The sequence below is a fragment of the Echiichthys vipera genome (assembly GCF_963691815.1).
Source record: "Echiichthys vipera genome assembly, chromosome: X".
NCBI lineage: Eukaryota > Metazoa > Chordata > Actinopteri > Perciformes > Trachinidae > Echiichthys > Echiichthys vipera.
The window spans coordinates 24,768,373-24,781,455 of record NC_139825.1 but is presented as its reverse complement, the minus strand read 5'-3'; the positions used below and the strand labels follow the sequence as shown (position 1 = coordinate 24,781,455).

General features: G+C 38.7%; 1 protein-coding gene across 1 annotated transcript in view; it reads right to left on the bottom strand.

Moving 5' to 3' along the window:
• The window catches only part of ca16b (carbonic anhydrase XVI b), a 113,517-nt gene that overhangs the window by 82,008 nt on the left and 18,426 nt on the right, over window positions 1-13,083 (bottom strand). Inside the window, exon 2 of the mRNA XM_083939953.1 lies at window positions 6,626-6,730. Within this exon, the coding sequence (XP_083796079.1) occupies window positions 6,626-6,730 (105 nt within the window). The remainder of the gene's footprint in view (window positions 1-6,625; window positions 6,731-13,083) is intronic.

Here is a 13,083-nt window from a genome sequence, read left to right as displayed (position 1 = left end):
GCCCCCTGCAGTTGATTGCTCTTCCCTGTGATGGGGGGTGGGGGGGGTGTACTCATTACAAAGTATGTCATCATGATTATTAGTTTAAGAATTTGCTGAGCTGCTAGCTAGCTCATTCTAGCTCATCAGCATAACAGCATTAGAGAGGAAACCTGTGGGCTGGAAATCTCACACTTCCTCAATATTGCAATCCCAGCAGGCCAAGCATGTCCACATCCATTATGTTGGACCTGAGCCACCAAGTAGGCACAATATGCTGCCACAAGGCACACCGACATGTGACACCTGAAATGAAATTAATTAGGTTTACACAACAAACCTGTAGGTCCATTATATCAATCTGCTGCAGAAAGGGAAACCAGAGGATTCAGCTGTATTTATCATAGTTGGAGCTGTGTATTGGGCCTTAGCTTTAGCCTGTATACTGTGGTGGCCCAGGACACTGTTCTTTTTACATGCCAATGTGACAATAAAACAATCAACTCCAACAAAATCTCAGTGATACAGAATTAGCTCGGGGCGTGGGAAGCCCTAATTTATTTTGATGCTTTATATATTTACCTCATCTAGAGAAAGGAAACAGGTTGGCAGAAGCAGTGGGAAGTAAGATGATTTGGAGCTCAATTCTGCTAAATTGGTTGCTGCCAGCGTGATACATCATGGAGAATTAAGATGCCTCTCCCCCAGCACAGAACTTCGGTAGCCATATTGGCACATCTGTCAAGGGCCCACCCCTGACAGAGACAAATGGACCAATTCTGGCACACGAAGGCTGATCCAAACTGCTAGCAATAACCAAGATGAATAATGAGTCAGCTTGGGCCCTGGCAAAATTCATTTTTAATAATTAGTGCTCCTGCACCTCTCATTTTCTCAGAAATTGAGTACAGGTACAACTACAGGTTGATACAAAACATCAGCAAGACTGGAGGAATATAGATTATGTTGTGTTAAGCTTCCATCATCACAGAGAATGGCTGTGACTATAAATGCAGGGGTGTAAGACAGATGAATCTCTCTCTGTTCTCCCAGGAGGAGGAGATTAATCAAGTCCAGAAAGCGCTATGGCTATGCTAGGCAGTAAAGGAATGTTGCGGGAGGTGCACAACAAAGTTCCTAGAGACACTCCTGTAAATTAACACAGTTTCTATTCTCAAAATAAAAAATGTAAAGTGGAGACTCTTCTAAAGTGCAACACAAACTTGTAGCACACATCAATGCACCATACAGAGGTCTTAGTCAGGGTTTATCACGGCACTTATCACGCCGCCGCCAGTGTGCAAACTTACATAAAACAACTATGGTAGAGGTGTATTTACACTAATCCTATCCTGTCAGGCGGTGCTGTCCTCAAATCTTGAGACAGGTTGCAATAACTAGTTCATTTAGTATATTGTAGCATTTAGCAAAATAATAATTCCCTTTGATTTCCCTTTAATTTCTTTGACAGTTACCTATTGTGTTTATGTTAAAAATCCTAAACCCAAATATACACCAAGTTGTAGCCCCTAAAAATATTTATTTGATAAGAATTTATGATGGAAGTCACTGGGAATGACAGATCAGAAACACTGCAATCTACTGTCCCTTTGGGGTTAAGTACGATCTGATAATTGAACAGAACAGGAATAACCTGTCACTTTAAAGGCTTAACTAAACTATAGCAGGCAGGCGTAGAGGGGGTAGAGCTAAACCTTTCCCAACCAGCAGATAGGGTGCATCGGTTAGTGAAGCAAGAATCAATGAAAGGTCTGAATAGATGAGGTATGTTTACCTAAGGATCTACTAATGTATATTTTCGACTAAGTAATGCAAAAATAACTGAAACACCCCATACTAATATTCATATCACTTACAGCCAATTTGGAAAATTCCAGAGCATATTGTCTAGTTGATGTTAATGTCATCGGACTTCATGATAATTTGAAATTAAATTCATGTGTGATTTTTCAGCTGCCATTTTAAGTATTTCATTCTGGCTGAAATCTGATTAAATAATTGTTTTTGCAGTATTCATTTGGACAACAATGTGCATTATGATTCATGATACAAAACAAATTTCACATAAGCTTTAATAGATATCAATTGATTATCTCAAAGTGTGGCAAGATCTCTGGAGCTCTTGTAAAAATCACCTCCATCTGATCAGAGAAAACTACATTAGTAGTGGTATTTTTATCTTCATCCCTACAGAGTATTTCCCTGTATCCCAGTATAATATGCCCCATACTTTACCTTCCATGCATACCCCTTGCAGGGCCTCATAGTCAGGGAGCTTTGATTTAAGTCAAGTACTTCTCATACATGGAGGCCTACCGGGAGCAATCCTCCTCTCGATTCATTACCTCCAGGAGGTAGAGCTCCTTCTGTCAGGCACCATGACAACGTGGCATTGCTCTTTTCCCTCTGGTCTTTTTTTTTTTTTTTTTTGGGGGGGGGTTAATCCGCAAGAGACAAAGTGCACTGCATTCACCAATGCCCTGGTTGTATGAATCATATGGTATATATTAAAACCAAGTAACCAACCCGAGAGGCAAATGGCACATTTTAAAACCATCCCAAAAAAACCCTGATATCCTGTGGTGAATTTTGTCACACGACTGAGATCAATTGTCCGACTGTAGAATAATGTATGATTGACATGTTTTCTTCAAAAGCTTGGAATACCTTATCAGTGCAATTTAAGCTATATATTTTCATCAACAAATTAGCTTGATAGATTAGAAGTTGTGAAGCTACAGGAAGCAGGTGCAGTGGTAGGGCTGAGGGTTAATTCAAAGCCTAAACAAATAGCCCTAGCAATCAAGAACAGTGATTTACCTAATCTTGTTTTGTATTCTCTAAAGTACTAATTAAGTTGGATCAACATAGCAATTGATTGAAAATGACACTTTATTCACTTCATTATGTGAGACATGAGTGTAAAGATTGCTAATGATCATAGGCAACTTCAGTGAGGTGGAATAAAAACAGTCAGGCTGAGGGGAAATGTAATCCACACGTATCAGACAATCGCAGGCTCTTTCAGTGGCTACAACAGCTTGTCAGGCTGGCTTCCATCCAAACATCCTTGCTGCAGTAGGAGGTCTATCAATACAAAGCACGGCGCTCAACGTCAGTTATAAATGTGAAAAATCACCGCAGGTGTATATTATTCATTTGTGGAGGTAGACTACCATATCATCTAAAGGATGTGGGTCTAAATTTGCATGTGCTCTTTACTGCATTTTTGTTTTCCCCCATTACACACAGTTGGCGTTCCCTCAAACAAAAATCATAAATTCTCACAATGAGCACAGCAAGAACATAAATATTTCATGAGGAATAATTGATTCATATCAGTCTGAAAATGACATGCAGGTTAATTCAGAGACATGAAAAAATCTCGTAATGCAGTTAAAATATAAATTGAGTGTAGATTAAAATTAAGGGCATTAATCTCTATATCTTTTTACATTTAATGCTGTTATTCCTTTGCTTTTTCTTTTGTTTTTCATTCTACACACTGTTAGAGGGGATCAAGCGTAATGCTTCTGCAAATGCACATTAAGGTACACCAACTGTTGTGCTGTAATTAAACTGGAACAATAAATCAACAAGAGTGCAATCAAAAGCAAACTACTGCCTATATTGGCCCAAAACATAAAACGGCCGATAAAGGAAGTCGAAGGAAATAACAGAGAACAAGTGAAAACCTGCAGAGATATAAAAAAGAGGGAAAATGATGCATAGCCTTGTTCCCGTGGGACTCTAACGGTGAGTATGATATCATCACACACACACACACACACACACACACACACACACACACACACACACACACACACACACACACACACACACACACACACACACACACACACACACACACACACACACACACACACACACACACACACACACACACACACACACACACACACACACACACACACACACACACACACACACACACACACACACACACACACACACACACACACACACACACACACACACACACACACACACACACACACACACACAAACTTTTATTCAAATTTCAGACTGTAGTTTTCAAGGCTACTTACAACGAGTTTCATAACGTCACACATTACCAAACATTTTAATCATTATGTAAACAATCAAGCGATCAATGTTATTCATTATCACAAAATTATATTGCTACTGCTCCAGTTTCTGAGACTCATATTGTTCCACATCCTACAAACAGCTCTCTACAGCAGAACTCTGCAGAATACACAATGAAGGGCGTGAAAACAAGTCTTTGTGAAACAATGGGTGATATGTTCCCCTATATCTGTGTCTAACTCATAGAGGCTCAAGTCTGCTTTGCACTAGTAACTTCTAGCTTCAGGCTAAACCTACTGTGTGCCTTTCTTTTACACTCACTTGCACAGAGCAAATGCCCTTAATAACCATTTAGCTGCTATGGCACGCTTGTCTGTCCCCCCCATTCACAGCCTTAGCCACTAATTACCTTTCCAAAGCAATGGACATTTCTGTGTTCCCTCAATGCTTCCCTTTTTCTCAGTACAATCAGCCAGCTGCCTTCACTGGTCGGAATTAATGCTCTGCACAGACCTGAAATGAATGTCCAAAATTAAGCCATGTCAGCCAGTTCCCTGTTTGTTCATTTTTTTGTCCAGCCTCCCTATATGAAAATCTTAAGCATTAAGAGATCCTTCTTGCTTAGCATCTACACAACTTTGTGCACAAACACAGAGCTAGATATTTCCAACACAAAATATAAGTAAGTATCAGGCTCCCGCTCCAGCTGTTTAAATAAACATAACACTCAAATAATCTAAATTCGGCCCTAGAATTTAACTGAGCAAAGAAATGTGCCAATTTCGAATCAAGCTAGAATTGTTTAAAAAAAAATCAAGCAAAACCTGTCATGAATAAGATTGGGTGTTGCTGGAGTCTGGACTTTTAGTAGAGGTTTAGTTCCTCCAGTAAGAATGATGTGAGTATGGCCATTTAAATAACCAATCACTAAGATCAAAGATATGCACATAATGGCAGTTGCAATGACAAAGAGCACAATGAAGACGGATAAAAGTATAATGCAGCTATGGTTTCCCTGTTTTAAAGCAGTGAGGGAACACAAACTACTAACATCATGAAAAAATGCATGCAGTTTTGAAAACAAAAACAAACATAAATCATTCACTTCTCTTCGCACTATTTGTACACGTTTGCATTTTCTGGCCTAAAACCATAGTAAAAGCAGTGCCAAAGACAAAATATTCCATCAGTATAATAATTTTCTGTGATTCACTCCATGAGCAGAGGGGCCCAGTTAGTTATTTGCTAAGGGGTGTTTTTGGACCTTGGAACCTGTAAATATAATTTTACTGACTGCTCCTCCCTTCCTGAGTTCTTCCAGTAAGGTGCCCTCGATCAAAGCACATAACCCCTATTTCCCACCAGAACTGCTCAATAGCCAACAGAGAGCAATGTTAAAACTGTGTGAATGTGTATGGCTGAATATGAAGCATTGCTCTTGAAAAAAATTGATGTGTGCTTATCAGAGCTGTCCCGGTTTGCGTACACCTGCCTAAACATGTAAAAAAGACATCATACCATTAAACATAAACGAATGAATGAATGCATTGATTTTCTTTTTTCTGAGCAGCATTTATGGTATCTATATATTCCATTTATGGAGTAAGTGGATTTAAAACTAGTTTACTGCACAAATACGGCAATATACTGCATCTTGGCTGCATATGATTTTTTTGCAGACTTTGAGAAAAACAATAACTTTCTAAAGCTATAACTCAGCTGCTTCAGTGTTATAGAATAGAAAAGAATATTAAAATAGAATAGAAATACTTTATTGATCCCAAGCTGGGAAATTGCAGGTACTGAGAGTATTTACAAGCATAAAAGTGCACCTAATGAATCATCCATTAGAGTGTACATCTGTCCGTTTACTCTGAGCAGCCACATCCGTCTATCGTTCCAGTTTGTTTAGGGATTAGAGAAGGAGACAAATCTAAATTCCCAACTTCTTTGGTATTAAGAACATGCATTTTATTGATAATAGAAACAGGAATTAAAACAACTCATCTTGCTAGGCTTTCACAGCTAGGCCAAATGTACAAAATGTGACATAATAGAGGTCATAATCGTCATTTGTAACAGTGTGTATGACTTCTGTATCTGTAACAATCAATTGTTGCATAAGAGAAGGGTTATCAATTAACTAGGTTTTTATTTAGTGACATGCACATAAACCGATCGTCATCAATGTCAATCCACGCAAATGTTTACAAAATAAATTTGAATCAACTCATCATTTCTGGCACAGTTGGCAACAATATGATCTGAACATAAAATCACTCGCCATACATCAGTGTTTTCTTCAATCTAGTGCATTTGTTTAATTTGAGTTATTAAGAGCAATGAAAACATATACTGTACTATAGGTATATTATTATATAAATGCTGATTAAGCCCTTCTGGTTACATCAGTGAGGAGGAAGCAGAAGATTCTGGTAAAGTGGTAGACACAAATATGAAAATGATTTGCAAGATACAGCTGAGATGAACAAGTCAAAGAAATGCATTTCCCCTCCTACTGAGGTCTCTAGTCAGAGCAAAAATGAGAGCTCACCTGAATAGGACCAGTAGGGGTCACCTGCTGCCCTCCTTTCCCTCATTATGCCTGTGCTCCCATGGTGCCCGTCTCCATCATAGTGAGGTTGGCCACCCGACGCAACTGTGGGAGGCAGACACAGAGGTGAGAAAATCTACAGAGGAAGAAAAGTTTAATTTGCCACCGTTACAAATACTTTGGCAACTTATTCAATAATCTATCAAAAGTGTCTGAGAAAATGTACATGGCTGGTGTCAAAAGTTGACAGAGTTATGAAGAAAGTAATTAAAAGGTCCAATCTCCCTACAAATCCTGTTTACAACTTGAAGGACACATTAGATTTACAAATTTTAGTACCAATGCAGGATGAAGTGTGCCCTCAATGCAGCTGAAAAAAATGTAAGAGTTTGAAGGCAGGCGTGATGGATGGGTGTGTAATGTGTCCAACTTTGACACTGCACACAGGGGTTCATCCCTTCTCTCCAGGGCTAGGCAATAACTCAATATTATCTTTTGTTAACTTTCAGCAGTATCTTGATGATGTCAACGTCCTGTTATCAGTTTACAAAATTCTGCACTTGAAGTTGCTGTAGGTAAAAAGCAGAGAATAAAAAACACCCTCTCTGTCCTGACAGAGCCAATGGAATGCTCTATCTCTCTAAAATGACCTGTGGTTGGCCAAAGTTTCCCTTCATTGGCTAGATCTTTTAAAGCTTGAAAGCAGAGCCAAGAGGAGGTGCAGAAGTCTTGTTTTCTCTCAAAACACATGAATTACAATATGATGAAAAATTACTATGTATGTTTTGCCAAACATCGCCAACAATAAACTGCCTACCACAGGTTTAACCATAGTTATGTGCAGATTCTGCAGGAATACTTTAATACTGGAATTACTGCCTCTGCCAACCAGTCAAGTTCCAGTTTACATCCACACTCCCCAGACTTTTGAATATATAAAGTGAAGAATTTGAAGGGATTCAATCAAAGGTTCAGTCAAAGTATATTTTTTGGATTAAACATGGATGCCTCACACACACACACGCACGCATGCACACCTTCAACCCGTCAGCACAGACGATCTAAACAATCACTACAATTTCAAGATTAGTGTCATCAATTCAGTATCCAACCTAACGCCTCCCCTTCTGTTCCTGAGTTGCGGCATTCAATAATTGACAGAAACATTATGATCACCAAAATCTAATATGTTCATCCTCAAGTCCAAGCGGACATTTGTGCCAAATTTGAGAAAAAAAATCCTCTGGGGGTTCCTGACATATCGCGTTCACAAGAATGGGATGGACAGACGGACCATACACAACGCCTCTGACTGTGGCTGTGTACAGTGCAGAGGCCTTAAAAGGAATAGAATTGAAAAATGGCATGGAAAGGTCTACACAGCACATACATGAAACTACTTTAAGATAAAAGAAATGTCTGTTATTGTAGATTACAGCTAAAATATTGCACCTACTTCAGTTTAATTGAAACATTCTGTCAAAGTGCTTCCAATTGCAGCTGCTGCCGCTGCTCTCAGTAGGGTCTGTAAACCCTAGCGATGACAGAACTGACTGAAACATACTTCAACAAGGGTAACTTCTACCGATCTTGACCTGGCTATTATGACGAATTTTGCTTTCCTGAACGTCATCTCCCAAACTGAACCAGTGAAAACAGAAGCAGGAGCAACAGTGCTGACAATGTGCATAAAAAAAAAAAAAATGCTATGCACCCTTGCCCAGGTGCCATCATTTGACACAATGCCTTAATGGGTGGTAATGATCATCGCCATTGGGGATCTGCAAAAAACAAGGAGAGCTTCTCCTTCAGCCCCTATGATGCTTCTTGCTCTCTTACAGCTACAATCAGTCAAATTAGCAGCAGCAGGGCTGGATTGAGGGGGAAAAAAGAAATAGACTGGATGGTCTGTATATAAGCATGAAGATATAATGCCACAATAGCTGGTTAGCTCCAATGTGGAAACTTCATTCTGTATAATGCAGACAGCTTATACTACCAGGAGTGTAGACAATCAGTAACATGTCTTCAGGCCACAAATGTCCCTTCAGCTTCTTACGGGAAATTGCCCAAAAGAAATCAAACATTGTCAACAGAATTACATGGAATGCTAGAGGCACAAATTGTCCTTAAGCATACACTCTCTAGTCCCAGACTTGCAATAATCAAACTCATTAGGGAAAATACGATCCACAACGGATGCAGCATGTTTAAGTAGAGAACAAAATGTCTAGCTGAAGCCCATTGTCAATCAGGCGCTCGAGCAAAACAAGAGTAGTTTGTGTTGCTTTAAGCAGTCAAAAACCACTGTGGCATTCAAAACCAATGTATTGGCTAATATTGGTTGCCTGTTGCTGGAAGGATGCAAACAATTGAGTAGACTGATTGTTTCTCTGTAAGGGAAAATGGCAGGAAAAACTAAAACAAAAGCAGAGATGACAATCTGCAAGACTCAGAATGGAAGTAGAAATGTGCAATACAGTTTTTGAATCCATTTAAATTATCCATGTTGTATCAATTTTTTGGTAGAATTGGTTACAGATTGTACCAGTGCTTTGTTTAGCGTTTTACAACTATTTACACAGTTGCCTTTACAAACATGCAGATTGACACCACAGTTAATCTCACAAAAATCACAATAAACAGTCTTGTAATATGTCTCAGTATCAGTCCATAATACCACTAGGAAAATCTATACCCACAAGAACCCCAATTTCAGCACAATAATATATTTACATATTTACAACTGCCAAAAACAGATATTCAGAATTTCAAACAGTATTCCTAAAGACAACTTCTGTGTATCACACTTGTTAGCAGTTTTCGAGGTTAAATGTAACTTCAGAACAACAAACTACTTCTACTCTGAAATCCACTACAATTCTACTATTTTGACTTGCCATATGTCTGACGGAATGAATGTCTTGCGAATATGTAGTAGTCAGGGTTAGGGTAGTTAGTACTTAGGGTCTATGGTAAGTCATAGGTAGGGCAGTGCAATATGATGATATACATCTTTAAAACAATATAAAAATGCAGATTGTGGGGGGGGGGGGTTTATATGGTTTTTATTGGAATGTCAAAAACTAGCAGACAATTTGTTACGGCAATATTTACGTCATTAAGATGATGCTTTAGGTTCTGACCCTTCCAGAACCCCTCATTTTGCACCAAACTCTTGAAAATGAAGAAAATTCATACAAAAATAGGCTTTACGATGTGGTTATTTCATATCAATTTATTATTGTATTACCAGAAAACATGCTATATCGTGATATAAATTGTCAGATATGAAATGACCTTCTTTACATCGGGATAAAAGATTTTGGACATATCGCCCACCAACAGGTGTTTCGTAGGTTGTAAATGTTACCTAGCCTAATATATGCAATTTATTAAAATCTAGACAACATGTTAGTTAACATATAGTGTATTTGTCGATGTATGCTTAGTGACTGGGCCCAAATTCTCAAGTCCCATTTCACAACTCCATTATATCTTATGATTGTAGTTTTAAGCAGTATTTTAACTATTTTTTTAATTTAAACAGCAAAACTCCTTCCCTGGACTCTGAAACTAAATCACCTTCAGAGTCACTTGTAACACAAACACACACACACACACACGCACGCACCGCGCACGCACACACACACTAACACGCACACACTCTTACTAATAGTTGCATCATTACTGGAGATTAATTAAACTAAGCACTACATCAAGCCAAGTCTTTCCCTCCATTTGAATTCAGTGCATTACTTTATCCAAAAATGGCCTCCACTGCAGTACGAGCCACTTACAGTGTTTTCCAAATCAAATTCATTGCTTGGAGGGAGGTCACAGAGCCTAAATGTGTTAAGTCATAAATGGCTGCTTTGTTATCATCACACGTCACTGTGGGGAAAACAAGGGTTAAAATAAAGTGTGAAACAGAGATGGAGGGTGTTTCTGAGACTTGGAGCATATTTGAAGGCAGGTTGTGAAACAGGAGGGCTGCGCTGTCTTTGATCAGAGAGCATAGGAGACAGCACCATGTCAACAGTTTACTCTCATCCATGTCAGACGTCCCCTGTGGGCAAAGGATTAAAGCCACAGCATCTCTGATAGAGCAGAGCAGACAACACAGTCTGAGCTGGGCCTGAAGGAGACTGAGGAGAGCTTCACAGCAACTCAAACAACATTCATAAATCTCAAATCCAGAAAACACAAGTGAAAGGCAATGATGTAGGTTAACCAACAGTTTAAATGGGATGCTGTATAAAGAGTTTGGCCTAAAATGTATTTTTACATTTAGACACTGTGAAACTGATTTTTTCATCAGAGTACGTGCTTAGGAAGCACGGAGGAAATAAAACACCTACAAAACACCTTGTACAATGTCTAGGCACCATAATAATTTTCCTTTTTTTCAATGCCCTAAGGGCAGTTAAATCATCTACACCACCATTAAGCCCTGCTATTTGTTCCATAATAACACACTCAACAACAAGCCAAGAACCCTTGAGAGCCCTTGAAAAACAGCAGCCTAACAACAACCACAGGAGCATTTAACTTCCATTAGTCATTTGGGGCAGGAGTTAAAATATCAATCTTAACACTGATGTTAGCATCAGGTATGTGAAGGACAGACACGCTGGCAAATCCATGTCACCAGGAGGAATATTCAGGGATGGATAATGCATCCATGTAATTAACACATTAAGTGCTGTTGTTAAGGTGCTTTAACCAACAAATTGCCTCAAGCCTCATGTAGCCAAATGTTCACAATAGATCAATAGGATGGTAGATGTTTTTGTGTGATGTTTTTCTACAGATTGCGTAATTGCTTAATATAGCTGATTTCAGATTCATTAACCATGTCATGGGACCAAAATATAACAAAACATAACAACAACACCCTCATTCGTTCCACCAAGATCGTATTTTTGTTTAACCTATTATCAATAAAATACAAAATGGAACATGAGAAATAAACACTAGGCCTAAAAATAGAAAACTAGGCTTGTTTATATCAATATTATATATTGATCATTATATTATAATGATATATTATATCATTTTGAAAGCACTAGAGCTGCACCTGTTAATTTAAAAATAAAGTTCCCTGGGGTTTCCAGATGAAGCTTCGAATCGAGCCTGTAGTCATATTTTACGATGTCTCTCTAATAGAAAACATCCTCAAACAAAATCCTCATTTTGGTTATATAAATGTAATTCATGGTGATGTTAGATTGCTGCCAGACCGCCCTGTTAATACAGATGCGTGCCTCCCTTTGGATGCTGCAAGTGGGAGAGCAAACTGTTTTTTGAGCACTGTGAAAATGTTGTTTTGGAGAGGCTATGATTGAAGCAGGAAATTTTAATAGATTAAAAGACACTGAGAATTTTGGAAAAGGTAAAAGTTGATTTTGACTTTTGGACTTTACAACGCTTTAGAGTTATTCATCACACCACCCTGAAACAGTCTTACAGAGCCAACACTGTGCAGAAATACCAGGTTTGAGAAGAATGAATAGACATCAAAAAAAATAAGGGGGGGGGGGGGGGGTGCTGCACAGCATTCAGGTGTTGATTTAGAATTTCTATGTCAATGTTGATAATGAAGCTTGAAACTAATTGGTATAGCCTTAAAAGCCAAATATTAGGGGACAGTGGGATGTGCAGACCTCAGTTCATCACAACCTTCAGGATTCATGGCTTTAGCCCCAGTTTGTCATTCAATTACATATAATGACAACTGTAAGATAGGGATGCTCCGATCGATCGGTCACCGATCGTTATCGGCAGATATGGACTCTAATTAGGTTGTGGGCTCTCAAAGTGAAGATCAGAAAAGCCGATCATATATATATATATATATATATATATATATTTATTTATTTTATTTTTTTTATTTTTTTTTTTCACCCAAGACTGTTTTCTGCGCATGACGTAAATTATCTGCGACTGTTTTTCGGATCATGAAATGGCTGGCAGCATGAGCTCTCCGGTCTGGAATTTTTCCCCAGTTTCCGAAGAAGATGTAAAACTTGCTGTTTGCAAGACATGCAACGCCAAAATTCAAAGAGGTGGTAACCAACAACGGCAATTTGATACGACTAATGTCATCCGACATTTGAGAACACGGCACACAACAGAATACAGCGAGTATGAGAAAAAAACACGAAACGCGAAACAAATCCCAAAGACACCTGTCACACAGCTCACCGCAAGTGAAACGTTTAGACGCCTGTGTGTTCCCTTATGGTTAAGGGCTATGAAGCGATGCAATGGCACTAAACCACATGCTTCTTTTTGTTTAAAATGATTGTGAAGCCTTTTCTTCATCACTTTGGGAGTAAGGCAAGTACATTTTCAAAATAAACTAATGCGGTAATGGTAATGAAGAAACATGTCACGAAGAAACAATAGTGTGGCTCATTGATGTTATTTTATGCATTTTTGGATACTGCACAGAG